Source organism: Heptranchias perlo, chromosome 2 (genome assembly GCF_035084215.1).
Source record: "Heptranchias perlo isolate sHepPer1 chromosome 2, sHepPer1.hap1, whole genome shotgun sequence".
NCBI classification, from domain to species: Eukaryota; Metazoa; Chordata; class Chondrichthyes; order Hexanchiformes; family Hexanchidae; genus Heptranchias; species Heptranchias perlo.
The window spans coordinates 161,927,970-161,946,931 of record NC_090326.1 but is presented as its reverse complement, the minus strand read 5'-3'; the positions used below and the strand labels follow the sequence as shown (position 1 = coordinate 161,946,931).

The 18,962-nt window shown below is 44.0% G+C and overlaps 1 protein-coding gene across 2 annotated transcripts in view; it reads left to right on the top strand.

Annotated features, from left to right (window-relative positions):
- Positions 1 to 18,962, top strand: part of dlec1 (DLEC1 cilia and flagella associated protein) — a 162,290-nt gene that overhangs the window by 6,400 nt on the left and 136,928 nt on the right. For both annotated transcript variants that reach the window (XM_067968317.1, XM_067968308.1), the window contains exons 3-5: positions 7,259 to 7,342; positions 8,756 to 8,896; positions 14,942 to 15,098. In XM_067968317.1, coding sequence (XP_067824418.1) covers positions 7,259 to 7,342; positions 8,756 to 8,896; positions 14,942 to 15,098 — 382 coding nt within the window. The remainder of the gene's footprint in view (positions 1 to 7,258; positions 7,343 to 8,755; positions 8,897 to 14,941; positions 15,099 to 18,962) is intronic.

Sequence of the window (18,962 nt, the reverse complement as noted above, 5' to 3'; positions counted from 1 at the left end):
GAGAAATTAAAGATAGTACTAAATCAAAGAAAGAGGCATATAAAGTTGCCAGAAAAAGCAGTAAGCCTGAGATTGGGAGCGTTTTAGAATTCAGCAAAGGAGGACCAAGAAATTGATAAAGAAAGGGAAAATAGAATATAAGAGTAAACTAGCGAGAAATATAAAAATGGACTGTAAAAGCTTCTATAGGTATGTAAAAAGGAAAAGACTAGCGAAGGCAAATGTGGATCCCTTACAGACAGAGAAGGCATCAAGGGGGAGAAGGAGAGAGCAGGAATATGGTAATGAGATAGTGGATCAGCCGTGATCATATTGAATGGAACAGTCTCGAAGGGTCGAATGACCTATTCCTGCTCTTAATGTCTATGTTTCTATAATGGGGAATAAGGAAATGGCAGAGAAATTAAACAAATACTTTGCATCTGTCTTCACGGAAGAAGACACAAAAAACCTCCCAGAAATATTAGAGAACCAAGGGTCTGGCGAGAATGAGGAACTGAAGGAAATTAGTATTAGTAAAATAATATTACTAGAGAAATTAATGGGACTGAAAGTCGATAAATCCCAAGGACCTGATGATCTACATCCCAGGGTTTTGAAAGAGGTGGCTATAGAGATAGTGGATGCATTGGTTGTCATCTGCTAAAATTCTATAGATTTTGGACTGGTTCCTGCAGATTGGAGGGTAGCAAATATAATCCCACTATTTAAGAAAGGAGGGAGAGAGAAAACAGGGAACTACAGACCGGTTAGCCTGACATCAGTAGTAGGGAAAATGCTAGAATCTATTATAAAGGATGTGATAACAGGACACTTAGAAAATAATAATAGGATTTGGCAGAGTCAACATGGATTTATGAAAGGGAAATCATGTATGACAAACCTATTGGAGTTCTTTGAGGATGAAACTAGTACAATAGATAAGGGGGAACCAGTGGACCTGGTGTATTTGGATTTTCAGAAGGCTTTCAATAAGGTCCACACAGGAGGTTGATGAACAAAGTTAGAGCACATGGAATTGGGGGGATTATACTGGCATGGATTGAGAATTGGTTAACAGACAGAAAACAGAGAGTAGGAATAAACGGGTCTTTTTCAGGTTGGCACACTGTGACTAGAGGGGATCGGTGCTTGGCCCCAGCTATTCACAATCTATATCAATGATTTGGATGAGGGGACCAAATGTAATATTTCCAAGTTTGCTGATGACACAAAATGAGGTGGGAATGTGAGTTGTGAGGAGGATGCAAAGAGGCTTCAAGGGGATATAGACAGGCTAAGTGAGTGGGCAAGAACATGGCAGATGGAATATAATGTGGAAAAATGTGAAGTTATCCACTTTGGTAAGAAAAACAGAAATGCAGAGTTTTTTTAAATGGTAAGAGATTGGGAAATGTTGATGTTCAAAGGGACCTAGGTGTCCTTGTACATGAGTCACTGAAGTACTGTAATAAAGTTCACCTAAAATTACCATACCACCGGACTCTGAATCTTTTTTATGAGATCTTACAATTTGGCATAGTCGGCAGGATCGCTTAAGGAATAAAAGATTAAGCCCTGGACACCGGACCTACATCAGCCTACAGAGGTAAGGACTCCTCTTTTATTAAAAAAAAGTCTGCGGTCGGTTGTTCTCTATCAGTCACTGAAAGCTAACGTGCAGGTGCAGCAAGCAATTAGGAAGGCAAATGGTATGTTGGCCTTTATTACATGAGGATTTGAGTACAGAAGTAAAAATGTCTTACTGCAATTATATAGGGCCTTAGTGAGTCCGCGCCTGGAGTATTGTATACAACTTTAGTCTCCTTTATCTAAGAAAGGATATACTTGCCACAGAGGGAGTGCAACGAATGTTCACCAGACTGATTCCTGGGATGGCGGGATTGTCGTATGAGGAGAGATTGAGTAGACTAGGCCTGTGTTCTCTAGAGTTTAGATGAATGAGAGGTAATCTCATTGAAACATACAAAATTCTTACAGGGCTCGACAGGGTAGATGCAAGGAGGATGTTTCCCCTGGCTGGTGAGTCTAGAACCAGGGGTCACAGTCTCAGAATAAAGGGTATGCCATTTGATGAGGAGAAATTTCTTCATCAGAGGGTTGTGAATCTTTGGAATTCTCTACCCCAGAGGGCTATGGAGGCTCAGTCATTGAGTACATTCAAAGCAGAGATCAATAGATTTCTAGATATTAAAGGCATCGGGATATGGGGATGGTACAGGAAAATGGCGTTGAGGTAGAAGATTAGCCATCATCTTGTTGAATGGCAGAGCAGGCTCGAGGGGTCGGATGGCCTACTCCTGCTCCTATTTCTTATGTTCTTATCTTCCAAAGAAAACAACCCCAGACTATCCAATTTTTTCTCGTGGCTAAAATCTTTGTGTTTCTTGTACGAGGACACCCAAATCTCTCTCAACACCAACATTTAATAGTTTCTTACCATTTAAAAAATATTCTGTTTTTCTATTCTTCCTACCAAAGTGAATAACCTCACATTTCCCCACATTATACTCCATCTGTCACCTTCTCGCCCACTCACTTAACCTGTCTATATCCCTTTGCAGACTCTTTGTGTCCTCCTCACAGCTTACTTTCCCACCTAGCTTCGTATCGTCAGCAAACTCGGATACATTACACTCGGTCCCTTCATCTGAGTCATTTAATATAGATTGTAAATAGCTGAGGCCTGAGCACTGATCCTTGCAGCCCCCCAACTAGCTACAGCCTGCCAACCTGAAAATGACCTGTTTGTTCCTACTCTCTGTTTTCTGTTCTTTAACCAATCCTCTATCCATGCTAATATATTACCCACAACCCCATGAGCCCTTATCTTGTGTAACAACCTTTTTATGTGGCACCTTATTGAATACCTTTTGAAAATCCAAATATAGAGTCATAGAGTCATACAGCACGGATAGAGGCCCTTCGGCCCATCGTGTCCGCGCTGGCCATCAAGCCCTGTCTAATCTAATCCCATATTCCAGCATTTGGTCCGTAGCCTTGTATGCTATGGCATTTCAAGTGCTCATCCAAATGCTTCTTGAATGTTGTGAGGGTTCCTGCCTCCACAACCCTTTCAGGCAGTGAGTTCCAGGCTCCAACCACCCTCTGGGTGAAAAAGTTCTTTCTCAAATCCCCTCTAAACCTCCCGCCTTTTACCTTGAATCTATGCCCCCTTGTTATAGAACCCTCAACGAAGGGAAAAAGCTCCTTAGTATCCATCCTATCTGTGCCCCTCATAATTTTGTACACCTCAATCATGTCCCCCCTCAGCCTCCTCTGCTCCAAGGAAAACAAACCCAATCTTCCCAGTCTCTCATCATAGCTGAAGCGCTCCAGCCCTGGTAACATCCTGGTGAATCTCCTCTGCACCCTCTCCAAAGCGATCACATCCTTCCTGTAGTGTGGCGACCAGAACTGCACACAGTACTCCAGCTGTGGCCTAACCAGTGTTTTATACAGCTCCATCATAACCTCCTTGCTCTTATATTCTATGCCTCGGCTAATAAAGGCAAGTATCCCATATGCCTTCTTTACCACCTTATCTACCTGTTCCGCCGCCTTCAGGGATCTGTGAACTTGCACACCAAGATCCCTCTGACCCTCTGTCTTGCCTAGGGTCTTCCCATTCATTGTGTATTCCCTTGCCTTCATATACAACATCCACTGTTTCCCCTTTATCTACCCTGCTAGTTACATGCTGAAAAAGCTCTAATAGATTTGTCAAACATGATTTCCCTTTCATAAAACTGTGTTGACTCTGCCTAATCATATTATGATTTTCTAAGTGCTCTGACACCTCTTCCTTAATAATAGATTCCAGCATTCCAGCATATGGCTGGTCCAGTTGAGTTTCTGGTCAATAGTGACCCCCTAAAAGTTGAGGGTTGGGGACTCGGCGATGTTTGTGTAATTGAATGTCAAGGAGAGGTGGTTAGGCTCTCTCTTGTTGAAGATGATCATTGCCTGGCACTTCTGTGGCACGAATGTTACTTGCCTCTTAGCAGTCTGCTTGGATTTTGTCCAGGTCTTGCTGCATGCGAGCATTGGCGTTATCTGAGGAATTGCCAATGGAGTTGAACACTGTGCAATCATAAACAAACAGCCCCGCTTCCGACCTTATGATGGAGGGAAGGTCATTGGTGAAGCAGCTGAAGAGAGTTGGGCCTAGGATGCTGCCCTGAGGAACTCCTGCAGCGATGGGGCTGAAATGATTGGCCTCCAACAACCGCAACCATCTTCCTTTGTGCCATGTATGACTCCAGCCACTGGAGAGTTTTCCCCTGATCCTGATTGACTTGACTTTTACTGGGGCTCCTTGGTGCCACACTCAGTCGAATGCTGCCTTGATGTCAAGGGCAGTCACTCTCACATCACCTCTGGAATTCAGCTCATTTGCTCATGTTTGGCCCAAGGCAGTAACGAAGTCTGGAGCTGAGTGGCCCTGGCAGAACCCAAACTGAGCATCATTGAGCAGGTTATTGGTCAGTAAGTGCCCCTTGCCAGCACTTGATAGCATACGTCTTGTATGTTAATATTGCTACATGAATGCAAGCTGTTGTTTATAGATATTTAAATTTTGATTATTAGATGGCATAACAACATGATGCAGCCAGAGAAACGTATAACTAGGAGAGATATCTCTCAGATTTAACCCTAGGCCAGTTAGCTTAACATCTGTGGTGGGTAAAATTTTGGAGTCTATTATTAAGGAGACAGTAACGGAACATTTAGATAAGCATAATTTAATAGGACAAAGTCAGCATGGCTTTATGAAGGGGAAGTCATGTCTGACAAATTTGCTTGAGTTCTTCGAGGATATAACGTATAGGGTGGATAAAGGGGAACCAGTGGACATAGTGTATTTAGACTTCCAGAAGGCATTCGACAAGGTGCCACATAAAAGATTATTACTTAAGATAAAAAATCACGGGATTGGGGGTAATATTCTGGCATGGTGGAGGATTGGTTATCGAACAGGAAGCAGAGAGTTGGGATAAATGGTTCATTTTCGGACTGGCAACCAGTAACCAGTGGTGTTCCACAGGGGTCGGTGCTGGGTCCCCAACTCTTTACAATCTATATTAACGATTTGGAGGAGGGGACCGAGTGCAACATATCAAAATTTGCAGATGATACAAAGATGGGAGGGAAAGTAGAGAGTGAGGAGGACATAAAAAACCTGCAAGGGGATATAGACAGGCTGGGTGAGTGGGCGGAGATTTGGCAGATGCAATATAATATTGGAAAATGTGAGGTTATGCACTTTGGCAGGAAAAATCAGAGAGCAAGTTATTTTCTTAATGGCGAGAGACTGGAAAGTACTGCAGTACAAAGGGATCTGGGGGTCCTAGTGCAAGAAAATCAAAAAGTTGGTATGCAGGTGCAGCAGGTGATCAAGAAAGCCAACGGAATGTTGGCTTTTATTGCTAGGGGGATAGAATATAAAAACAAGGAGGTATTGCTGCAGTTATATAAGGTATTGGTGAGACCGCACCTGGAATACTGCATACAGTTTTGGTCTCCATACTTAAGAAAAGACATACTTGCTCTCGAGGCAGTACAAAGAAGGTTCACTCGGTTAATCCCGGGGATGAGGGGGCGGACATATGAGGAGAGGTTGAGTAGATTGGGACTCTACTCATTGGAGTTCAGAAGAATGAGAGGCGATCTTATTGAAACATATAAGATTGTGAAGGGTCTTGATCGGGTGGATGCAGTAAGGATGTTCCCAAAGATGGGTGAAACTAGAACTAGGGGGCATAATCTTAGAATAAGGGGCTGCTCTTTCAAAACTGAGATGAGGAGAAACTTCTTCACTCAGAGGGTGGTAGGTCTGTGGAATTTGCTGCCTCAGGAAGCTGTGGAAGCTACATCATTAGATAAATTTAAAACAGAAATAGACAGTTTCCTAGAAGTAAAGGGAATTAGGGGTTATGGGGAGCGGGCAGGAAATTGGACATGAAGCTGAGTTCGGATCGGTCAATGCCCTGTGGGTGGCGGAGAGGGCCCAGGGGCTATGTGGCCGGGTCCTGCTCCGACTTCTTGTGTTCCTTAGATTTGTGGTTGGGATCAGATCAGCCATGATCTTATTGAATGGCGGAGCAGGCTCGAGGGGCCGATTGGCCTACTCCTGCTCCAATTTCTTATGTTCTTATGTTCTTAAGGAAGCAGAAAATTAACCAATAGCTCAACTGTCACACACAGACAATAAACGATGGTTTGACGGTCACAACGTAGATAAAGAAAAGAGAAAAAGGAAGACTTGCATTTGTATCGTGCCTTTCATGACCTCAGGACTTCCCAAAGTGCTTTACAGCCAATGAAGTACTTTTGAAGTGCAGTCTTTGTTGTAATGTAGGAAATGCAGCAACCAATTTTGCACACAGCAAGGTCCCACAAACAGCATTGTGATAACTAGATAATCTGTTTTAGTGATGTTGGTTGAGGGATAAATATTTGACCAAGACTCCCAGGGGAGAACTCCACTGCTAGTCTTGGAAATAGTGCCATCAGGTCTTTTATGCCCACCTGAGAGAGCTAGGTTTAGCGACTCATCCAAAAGACGGCACTCCTCTGAAGCATCAGCCTGGATTATGTGCAAAAGTGTCTGGAGTGGGATTTGAACCCACAACCTTCTGACTCTGAGGTGAGAGTGCTACCCATTGAGCCACAGCTGACATTCTTAGTAATGCACTCAACAATGCAACACTCCAAGAATAAATCGAAAGATGAGGCATTTGGGGCTAGCTCTTTCTTCCTTCTTCCAAATGCCCCAGTCTCTCGGACGAAGCAGGTTAATGAACTAACTTAATTCGAGATGTTTTAGGAAAAGGGGAAGTCCATTGGTCACATAGTCCCATCTCTTAATTAATCTCAACCCCACCTATTACATTCTCCCTATAATCCCTCAATTCCTTCTCTCTTCAGAAATGCATCGAGTTACTTCTTGGACTAATTTACACTGCCTGCTTCACTGGTCCTCTGTGCTAACTTATTTCATAATTTATTACATTTTGAGGGAAAGGCTTCCCCTGACTTCTCCCCTTATTCCTAACTTCCCAATTTTTGACTTGTGCCCTGTGATATTGGAACATTTCACCAGAGTGAACAGTTTTGTTCATTTCCTTCATAATTTTGAAAACGTCAATCAGGTCACATCGAAGTCTCTTTTCCAAACATTGGAGCATGACATTAGTTAGTAACTGAAACCTTTTTTCCTGCTTGTTATTTTATTTTTTTTTGCTGTTCCTGACAGAATGTCTGCGAGCTGGATGAGAATGATAATGCCTCTTCAGAGCCGTTTATGTACAGACACCGGCCAACATCAGAAAGAACACAGGTAAAAAACACATCAAGTCATTACAGTCAACCAAGCCAGTTTTTTTGAAAGAACTTAAAATTACTGGGACTGGTTCATCTGACACAAAGTACATTGGGTAAATTCTATTCAAACAGGCTTTGCTAATATTGTTTTTCTGATTCCATTAATGCACAAATTACTCATTAGAGCAGTAGGTCATTACTGGCATCAAGCACAGTGAAACTTCTGTGTAATTTTGTTTTCTTGTCGGCCAGTAAGGCTCCCAGTTCATCAAAGTTTGTAGCTGACCAAATAATTGGCTCTTCTAGCACTTGTCTCATCCTCCTGGGCAGGGTACAAGATAGAGCTTGTCATTTGATTGGTGATCCTCCTCTCGCCTCTAGCCTCCAACTTTTCCTGTCTTTATTTTTTTCATTTTTATGGTTGTCAACTTTACTTTTTTTTTTCTTCTCAGCTCCTAATACTTCATCCTACTATCTGCTTGTTCTCTCTGCGTCTTCACTGTTTAGGAATTAATCTGGAATGCGCTGCCTGAAAGGGCGGTGGAAGCAGATTCAAAAGTAACTTTCAAATGGAAATTGGATATATACCTGAAAAGAAAAAAATTGTAGGGCTATGGGGAAAGAGCAGGGGAATGGGACTAATTGGATAGTTCTTTCAAAGACCCTGCACAGGCACAATCGGCCGAATGGCCTCCTTCTGTGCTGTATGATTTTATGAAATTAAAATTCAATGCACCACCACATCGTACTGTAACTCGTTACTTCTTAGAATTGTGGATTCCTTCCTTCCCTCCCTCACTCTTTCCTTCCGACAGCAATCTACAGGCTTTTCTAACCCAATACTTCATGATGTTTCTCATCTCCTCTTTGGTGGTATCCTACACTATGGGCCTTGACCCAGTTCATTAGGTTTTTCAATATTTAATTTTTTAAAAATCCCACTCAAGTTTAATCAGGTTTTGGCTCGCCTTAGCTACACTTGAAAAGCAGCAACGATCTCCAGATAGTAAAACAGCCCCTTGATGCTGCATAAGCAGTGAGATATGTTCTTACTGGAGCTCACCTTCAGTTAGCTTTGTTGTATTTCAGAACAAACAATCCACTTTCTTGCTCATGTTCTTCACCCCGCACCGCCCTCCCCCCCCCCCAAAAATAAAGTTTGACTTCTTGCTAGGGTACAGTTCCATGAGTTACGGTTGCCTTCCGTTGCTGTGCGCAAGTAACCATTGTTAATTTGCAAGCCATGACAAATGGATATCAATCAGGAGCCAGGATCCTGGCTGATTTCCCCTTCTCTAACCCAGGGATGCTGAGGCCAACTGTGATACCCCGACTGCCACCCTAGCTGAGTTGAATTAAGTCACCACATATCACTGAACAAATGTGGGATCTGACAATATATTTCAATACATTTTTTTTTACCAATTAGGACATATCTTATTTATTGGCAAGTATCTTCAAGGACCTTTACACCGGAGAAGTCATTGGAAAGGACATAATGAAGAACCTTGTGAGGTCACGAGGTGGAGACAATCAGTACCACGAGAGATTTGTGCAACAGCTACAAGAGGTACGACCCTCTTTTCCTTTTTCTCTTTCCTCTAGTTGCCTCCTTTTTAGTGGCAACAGTTATCCAAGATGTAGATTGTGCTTGAAACTTTTTTTTTTGCCAGTTTCGCCGTCCTTTTCTCCCCTCCCTTTCTCTCCTGAAGGCGTTCACCTTTGCCTGAGTGCGGTTTAATAGGTGCCATTTGCCCTGCAGTACTTGTCTAAATGGCCATTCTTGGAGCATGAGCCGAGGCAAAACTGTGGCAGATGGATTTCAATGCAGGTAAATGTGAGCTCATCCATTTTGGACCAAAAAGGATCAATCCGAGTATTTTTTAAATGGTGAAAAGCTAGGAACAGTGGAGGTCCAAAGAGATTTAGGGATCCATGTACACAGATTACTAAAATTATATAGAATTACGTAGAATATACAGCACAGAAAAAGGCCATTCGGCCCAACAGGTCCATGCCAGTGTTTATGCCCCACACTAGCCTCCTTCCTCCCTATTTCACCTAACTCTATCAGCATATCGTTCTATTCCTTTCTCCCTCGTGTTTATCTAGCTTCCCCTCAAATGCATCTTTGCTAGTTGCCTCAACTACTTGTGGTAATGAGTTCCACATTCTAACCACTCTCTGGGTATATGTAGTGGTCAGGTACAAAAAATAATCAAAAGGCTAATGGAATGTTAGCCTTTATAACTGGAGGGCTAGAATATAAAGGGGAGGAAGCTTTGCCAAAGCTATACAAAGCCCCGGTTAGACCACATCTGGAGTACAGTGGACAGTTCTGGGTACTGCACCTTAGAAAGGATATATTGGCCTTGGAAGGAGTGCAGTGCAGATTCACCAGAATGTTATCAGGGCTCCAGAGGTTAAATATGAGGATAGATTACATAAACTAGGCTTGTATTCCCCTGGAATAAAGAAGATTAAGGGGTGACTTGATTGAGGTTTTTAGGATTTTGAAAGGAATTAATAGGGTAGAGAGAAACTTTTTCCGCTGGTGGGAGAGTCTAGGACAAGGGTCATAACCTTAAAATCAGAGCCAGGTCATTCAGGAGAGAAGTTAGGAAACACTTCTTCATGCAAAGGGTGGTAGAAATGCAGAACTCTCTCCCACAAAAAGCAGTAGGTCCTAGCTCAATTAATAATTTTAAATCTGAGATTGATATTTTTTTGCTAGCCAATGGTATTAAGAGATATGGAGCCAAGACAGGTGGATGGAGTTAGGATACAGATCAGCCATTATCTAATTAAATTGCAGAACAGGCTTTAGGGGCTGAATGGCCCACATTCCTATGAGGCTGTGAGTGTCGGCAGGATATCCAAAAGTGAGAATAAGTGAGAACATATAAAGAAATATTTCAGTATTCTCAACAAGTATACAGCCCATTGAGAAATAAAAACTCCACGGGAAAAGTGATCCACCCTTGGCTAACTAAAGAAGTTAAGGACAGTATTAGATTAAAAGAAGAGGCCTACAATGTTGCCAAGAAGAGTAATAAGCCGGGGGATTGGGAGAGTTTTCGAAACCAGCAAAGGATGACCAAAAAATTGATAAAAAGGGAGAAAATAGAATATGAAAGTAAACTAGCAAGAGATATAAAAACAGATTGTAAGAGCTTCTACAAGTATGTAAAAGGGAAGAGAGTAGCAAAAGTAAACATTGGTCCCTTAGAGGCTGAGACAGGAGAAATTATAATGGGAAATCAGATAATGGCAGATGCGTTAAACAAATATTTTGTATCTGTCTTCACAGTACAAGACACAAAAAACATATCAGAAATAGTGGGGAACCAAGGGTATAATGAGAGTGAGGAACTTAAAACAATTAATATCACTAGAGAAAAAATACTGAACAAACTAATGGGACAGAAAGTCAACAAATCCCCTGGACCTGATGGCCTACATCCCAGGTTTCTAAAAGAGGTGGCTGCAGAGACAGTGGATGCATTGGTTATGATCTTCTAAAATTCCCTAGATTCTGGAACGATCCCAGTGGACTGGAAAGTAGCAAATGTTACCCCGCTATTCAAGAAGGGAGAGAGAGAGAAAACAGGGAACTACAAACCAGTTAGCCTGACATCGGTTGTCAGGAAAATGCTGGAATCCATTATTAAGGAAGTGGTAACAGGGCACTTAGAAAATCATAATATGATTAGGCAGAGTCAACACAGTTTTATGAAAGGGAAATCATGTTTGACAAATTTATTAGAGTTTTTTGAGGATGTAACTAGCAGGGTAGATAAAGGGGAACCAGTGGATGTTGTATATTTGGATTTTCAAAAGGCATTCAATAAGGTGCCACATAAAAGGTTGTTACACACGATAAGGGCTCATGGGGTTGTGGGTAATATATTAGCATGGATAGAGGATTGGTTAAAGGACAGAAAACAGAGAGTAGGGATAAACGGATCATTCTCAGGTTGGCAGGCTGTAACTAGTGGGGTGCTGCAAGGATCAGTGCTTGGGCCTCAGCTATTTACAATCTATATTAATGACTTAGATGAAAGGACCGAGTGTAATGTATCCAAGTTTGCTGACGATACAAAGCGAGGTGGGAAAGTAAGCTGTGAGGAGGACACAGAGTCTGCAAAGGGATATGGACAGATTAAGTGAGTGGGCAAGAAGGTGGTCGATGGAGTATAATGTGGGGAAATGTGAGGTTATTCACTTTGGTAGAAAGAATAGAAAAACAGAATATTTTTTAAATGGTGAGAAACTATTAAATGTTGGTGTTCAGAGAGACTTGGGTGTCCTCGTACAAGAAACACAAAAAGTTAGTATGCAGGTACAGCAGGCAATTAGGAAAGCAAATGGCACGTTGGCCTTTATTGCAATGGGGTTGGAGTACAAGAGTAAGGAAGTCTTAGGAATATAGGAACATAGGAACAGGATTAGGCCATTCAGCCCCTCATGCCTGCTTAGCCATTTGATAAGATCATGGCTGATCTGTGATCTAACTCCATATTCCTGCCTTTGGCCCATATCCCTTAATACCTTTGGTTGCCAAAAAGCTACCTATCTCAGATTTAAATTTAGCAATTGAGCTAGCATCAACAAAAGTTCACTGGGATGAGAGAGTTGACCTATGAAGAGAGGTTGAGTAGAATGGGCCTATTCTCTCTGGAGTTTAGAAGAATGAGAGGTGATCTCATTGAAACATATAAGATTATGAGGGGGCTTGACAGGGTAGATGCTGAGAGTTTGTTTCCCCTGGCTCGAGAGTCTAGAACTAGAGGGTATAGTCGCAGGTTAAGGGGTTAGCCAATTAAGACTGAGATGAGGAGGAATTTCTTCACGCAGAGGGTTGTGAATCTTTGGAATTCTCTATCCCAGAGGGCTGTGGATGCTGAGTCATTGAATATATTCAAGGCTGAGATTGATAGATTTTTGGATTCGAGGGGAATCAAAGGATATGGGGATCAGGCAGGAAAGTGGAGTTGAGTTTGAAGATCAGCCATGATCTGATTGAATGGCGGAGCAGGCTCGAGGGGCTGTATGGCCTATTCCTGCTCCTATTTGTTTTCTTCTTATCTTCTTATGAGAGGCTTCGCAGCTCTGCCCAATCCTGCCCTCCTTGATGCCCCAAAACCTGTACGTTCCACGATGGAGTCACTGGATAGCCACTGGAGCAGGAACCCTGGTTGATTTTTCACTCATTAGCCTGGAGGCTGATGCCATTAAGGTATTGGTGAGACCGCACCTGGAATACTGCATACAGTTTTGGTCTCCATACTTAAGAAAAGACATACTTGCTCTCGAGGCAGTACAAAGAAGGTTCACTCGGTTAATCCCGGGGATGAGGGGGCGGACATATGAGGAGAGGTTGAGTAGATTGGGACTCTACTCATTGGAGTTCAGAAGAATGAGAGGCGATCTTATTGAAACATATAAGATTGTGAAGGGTCTTGATCGGGTGGATGCAGTAAGGATGTTCCCAAAGATGGGTGAAACTAGAACTAGGGGGCATAATCTTAGAATAAGGGGCTGCTCTTTCAAAACTGAGATGAGGAGAAACTTCTTCACTCAGAGGGTGGTAGGTCTGTGGAATTTGCTGCCCCAGGAAGCTGTGGAAGCTACATCATTAGATAAATTTAAAACAGAAATAGACAGTTTCCTAGAAGTAAAGGGAATTAGGGGTTATGGGGAGCGGGCAGGAAATTGGACATGAAGCTGAGTTCGGATCGGTCAATGCCCTGTGGGTGGCGGAGAGGGCCCAGGGGCTATGTGGCCGGGTCCTGCTCCGACTTCTTGTGTTCTTTAGATTTGTGGTTGGGATCAGATCAGCCATGATCTTATTGAATGGCGGAGCAGGCTCGAGGGGCCGATTGGCCTACTCCTGCTCCAATTTCTTATGTTCTTATGTTCTTATTTGTAGAACCTGTACTCCCACCCTAGCTGAGAACAGATAATGGGGATCAAATCTGAGGCCTTCTGGTCTGCACAGCTTAGTTATACAGAGCCAGTGGAAGTGCAGGAGGCGTGGGCTCGTGCTTGGGGTGGGGGTCCCGATTGATACACGACCGGCGGGGTGCTCCGTACCCCCGGGGTCTACCTGCCTTTCTTCCACCACATTCCCGGGCCACGGGAGCTTTCTCCTCTTTGCCAGATTTTTCGTGCTTCCCTCTCCCTCTGCTATTCTGCTGTAACCATTTACACCTCCTCTAGACCCATCTTTTGTTTCTTTACTTGTCTCATTATCACCTCCTTTTGCCTTGCACCACCTTTTGTTATTTAATCACTCCTGCCCTCCACCCTATCACAGACTTCTCCCTTTTATTATTTTCCTGCTCCCCCTTTCCCTTGGCTCTGTACTTGCTTAAAAGCTGTTCATCTCTAACATCTTCCAGTTCTTATGAAAGTTCATCAACCTGAACCGTTAACTCTGTTTTTCTCTCTCCACAGATGCTACCTGACCTGCTGAGTGCTTCCAGCATTTCCTGTTTTTGTTTTTGTTTCAGATTTCCAGCATCTGCAGTATTTTGCTTTGGTTTTTTTTTTAGTTATATTAGGAGTAATTCTCCTCACTATTTTACATAACATAAGAAATAGGAGCAGGAGTAGGCCAATCGGCCCCTCGAGCCTGCTCCGCCATTCAATAAGATCATGGCTGATCTGGTCCTAACCTCAAATCTAAAATCATGTCCAATTTCCTGCCCGCTCCCCGTAACCCCTAATTACCTTTACTTCTAGGAAACTGTCTATTTCTGTTTTAAATTTATTTAATGATGTAGCTTCCACAGCTTCCTGGGGCAGCAAATTCCACAGACCTACCACCCTCTGAGTGAAGAAGTTTCTCCTCATCTCAGTTTTGAAAGAGCAGCCCCTTATCCTAAGATTATGCCCCCTCGTTCTAGTTTCACCCATCCTTGGGAACATCCTTACCGCATCCATCCGATCAAGCCCCTTCACAATCTTATATGTTTCAATAAGATCGCCTCTCATTCTTCTGAACTCCAATGAGTAGAGTCCCAATCTACTCAACCTCTCCTCATATGTCCGCCCCCTCATCCCCGGGATTAACCGAGTGAACCTTCTTTGTACTGCCTCGAAAGCAAGTATGTCTTTTCTTAAGTATGGACATCAAAACTGTATGCAGTTTGTACTTTTTCTTTTGGTCTCATTTGGTCTCCCCCTTAAGCTTTTGACCAAACAAGGGGAGTCCCAAGAATGGCTTAAAGGGAACAAATTCCATATTGTACCTCGTTCCCTACGGAGCTGAAGTCAGAAGATTGCTACGTGAGGAACGGCTAGGATGTAAACCTACATCCACCCACTCCATGACCCACCATAAAGCCCCTGTACCTCAGTCTGCCCGTGTTCAGTATTAGACGGAAACCGGGGGATTACGCCCGTATTATAAGTCACAGGTGGCTGATTTAGAACAGAAGATGTTGGCAAGGCACAGTAAGTCAGTCAGCATCTGAAGGAGCAAGATAGGTTAACGTTTTTGGGCAGGGATCCTCCATCAGAATTGAACTACTGGAGAAGTTACCCGTCTTTCTAAACAAAAGTTGTTTGAATTAATTGAAATAAATTATTTTTGCCGGTTATTAACTAGATACACACTGAGTATGACCGACGAATCACAGAGGCTGACACAGTTGAAAAGCACATCATCCAGGCTCGGGCCCGAGCGGCAGCGGCAGAGGAGAAGGCTCTGAATAGAGCAAAGGAGGAGAATGGCCATGGTTATCAATCACTGGGGTTGCCATCAGGTAAAACCTGCTGGTCACGTAATGTTTTTGGTAGATGGGTAGAAATAGTACACAACGCAGGAGCCCTTATGGTTCGGCGGGGGGGGGGGGGTTCAGAAATTTAGAAACATGGGCCTCAGTCTTTTATTATTTTCTAATCGTCTCCCCTTCCTGTCCTCAATAGATTGACTCTTTCTGGGTCTTGTTCCACGGGCACTAGCCCGTTCCCCGCCGCTTCACCCAAATGGCTATTCTTCGTGTGTGAAGCTAGACGGTGAATATTGGTGGGCTGTTTGTGGAGGACATTGTGATAAAATTGAAATATTTTCAGCTGCCTTTAGCTTGGTATATGGTCCTTTAATTTGGTCGTGGTCCGTAATGAGCTGCACTTAGAGATCATGGGGGGAGTTTTGACCCCCATAACGGACCGGGGAGAAGTGGGGGTTTAAATTTCATAAAATCGGAAACCCGACCGATTTGACAGTCGGGGTGGGGGGAGGGCGACTAACATGCTCCTGGGAGGCGGGTCAGTTATTTAAATATGTTAATGAAGCTGTGTTCCTCAAATTTTACCGGAGTTTTACAATTAATGGTAGTGGGCTGAGTTTCTCAGGGCTCAGGAAACCGGCAGCTGAAGGGAGGCGAGACTAGCTGGATCCAGTAGGTAAGTGCCTCTCCAGCACCGCTTGTGGGTCAGGAGGAGCAGGAGTGCTTCCCCCCGGCCCCTCAAGCTAACCTGCCGTGATCGGCCTCCCTGCTATCAGCCGACCCACTCCCCACCACCCCCCCCCCCCACTTCTCCGCCTCCCCATAAATATCGGACCCATGTCCCAGGACTAACCCAATACAAATGTTTTTTTTTATTCGTTCATGGGATGTGGGCATCTCTGGCGAGGCCAGCATTTATTGCCCATCCCTAATTGCCCTTGAGAAGGTGGTGGTGAGCCGCCTTCTTGAACCACTGCAGTCCATGTGGTGACGGTTCTCCCACAGTGCTGTTAGGAAGGGAGTTCCAGGATTTTGACCCAGCGATGATGAAGGAACGATGATATATTTCCAAGTTGGGATGGTGTGTGACTTGGAGGGGAACGTGCAGGTGGTGTTGTTCCCATGTGCCTGCTGCCCTTGTCCTTCTAGGTGGTAGAGGTCGCGGGTTTGGAAGGTGCTGTCGAAGAAGCCTTGGTGAGTTGCTGCAATGCATCCTGTGGATGGTACACACTGCAGCCACTGTGCACCGGTGGTGAAGGGAGTGAATGTTTAGGGTGGTAGATGGGGTGCCAATCAAGCGGGTGCTTTGTCCTGGATGGTGTCGAGCTTCTTGAGTGTTGTTGGAGCTGCACTCATCCAAGCAAGTGGAGAGTATTCCATCACACTCCTGACTTGTGCCTTGTAGATGGTGGAAAGGCTTTGGGGAATCAGGAGGTGTGTCACTTGCCGCAGAATACCCAGCCACTGTTGCGAGAACTACTCTTCAGTTGTCTCCAGGCAGTTGGCTAGAGAGAAGAGCCAAGCCACATAGTTCAAACACAATCATACTGTCCAATTTGTTCAGTCATGTGTCTGACTGGCAGCTCCTTTTTAATCCGGCTGACAGTTATTCAAATCCATGAGCCCTGATTACTTTTTCTCTGGATTATTTACGAGTCTGAACTGTTCAAATCAGAGAGTTGGCCTGGGACTCTCGAAGGGGCTAGTGCAGGTAGCTCCCATAGTTGGTAAAAATATAGGAGAAAAAGAACAACCACGTACATAAAATTTAACAAAATGCAGATTGATGTAGAGATTGTGAACCATTTATTATTTTCCTTATTTGGGGAGCTGGCATAGTCTAACGTATAGCATAAATTTATATGATGTGCTACTGTTATTTATTTGCTTCTTCATTTGGCACTTAAAGGTAAAAGAGCACCGGGTGTTTTTTGACTGCAGCTTCTCGTAGGTGTGAGGATTTCCAGTGGAGTCACTGGATAGATCCAGTAGCTAAAGCAAATCTAAAGAAAAGTTTTCTGTGCATTATCAAATTTATCAAGATATCAGGGCCAGTGTAAACAGTCTCAAACACATAGGGAGGAAGGCTTACCTACGAGAGTAGTCTCGAGCCACAGAGGCCAAAGATATATCTAGCATAAAAAGGGCAGAAAGATCCAAAAATGTAATGAGCATTCCACCTGAAACCTGATTCCCACATATGTGCACTTGTCTGGGAAGGGTCACTGGACAGCGATCATGAACGGGAATGTTGACTTGATTTCTTTTTTTCTGTTCCCCAATCCAGGGACACTGAGGGCAAATCGTAGGCTCCTTACTGCTGCCCTGGCTGAGATCAGCCAATTCAGCAAAGGCAATCAGTCAAACCTGGGGCCTTCTGCACTCAGTATCCCAACATATGATGCATTGTATCTACCCACTAAAACATCAGGGGTGACCGCAACCTTTTAAACATGCATTTTCCTCCAGCGTCACCTGCCAGAGAAGATTGCTGGATGACCTTGGGCATCTTCAAAGACTCCACCAGCTGAGTGGAGTGTGCTACCAGAGGTTGAAACCCTTGCTCTTTTTGCTTTTTCCTCTTCTTTCCTTTTCTTGTGCTTGGTGCTGCAGACCAGGAAGCCATGAGAGAGAGTCGGGGGTGGGGGGGGGAAGAGCTTGAGTGAGAATACCAGCTGAGGTCAGGTTGTTAAGCCCATGGCACTGTGCCCCGACAGAACCCAGAATTAACTTTTTTGAACGTGGATCCTCATTAACCATACTGAGAACTAAACAACTAAGTCGAACTGTGGTGCTCTTTGTTGCATCTCCAGCATGCTACATCTCTTCACTATCTCAAAACTAACTTATCTGAGGCCCTGGTGTCAGCTCATGACCTGATAGCAGTGACAGCAGGCTGACACCGAGTCTCTTCGGGCATGGGAATGGTGTACTGCAATGGGAAGACTTGGAGAGAGGGGGAAAAATTTGTTGGGATAAATGTTGGGATTGTACCTGATATTTTGCTAATGGAGCACATAGTTTTATAATTTGGCTGTATTTTATCTGAGAATACTAAGCTTTGCTCTGGTATAACTGAAATGTGGTTGCATTTGCATATTATCAAAGTCAATAGCAGCAAATTGTTTCTGGCAGGAGTCCAGCTTTATACTGAACTTCAAATAGAAGAGAAACCACAACTGCACTGATTTGAATGACAGAAACTGGAATCTTGTCTCTCCGTAAATAAAACAACACGGTGGTGTAATGTATTCGACATGCAAACACACGAAAAAGGACAGGGAAAGACCAGCTGGCTCATCGAGCCTGTCCTGTCCTGGCATGGTGTAACTTCCGTACACCATCATGCCCAGTCCTCTTCCCCACCCATGCAGCCACGCAATCTCACGGGAGAGGCAAAAATTCCAGACCTTAGACCAATTTAGGGGAAAAAAACCAGTCAGAGACCCTAAAGGTGATCAAACCAGGTCCAGGAGACCAAGGTGAACTGGGTGTTGCAATCAATTATAAAAGGAGATTTTTTTTCTTCTTCTTCACAATTATCTCCCCTCCTCTCCTCAGGGGGTTGGATGGGGTGGGCCAGGAAATAATTGGAGAAGAGAGCAATCCTACTGCTGCTTAAAGGGCAACAGCATCACCGGAAGAAGCAGACAACCTGGGCAACAAAGATGGCAGCCCGATCGATGACACAAGCGGCAAAGTTCAAAGAACCGGATCTGCATGTCCTTGTAACAAAGATATGGAGCAGGAGGGACGGGCTGCTTGGGGTTGGCGGCCAGAGGGATGCCAAGAAGGTGCTGGGCCCTTTGCAGAGGAAGGCAGCTGTGGAAGTGAGCGCCACCTTCCTTGAACCCCAGAACTCCCTTACAGTGCAGGAAAAAGTTTAACAATCTCACC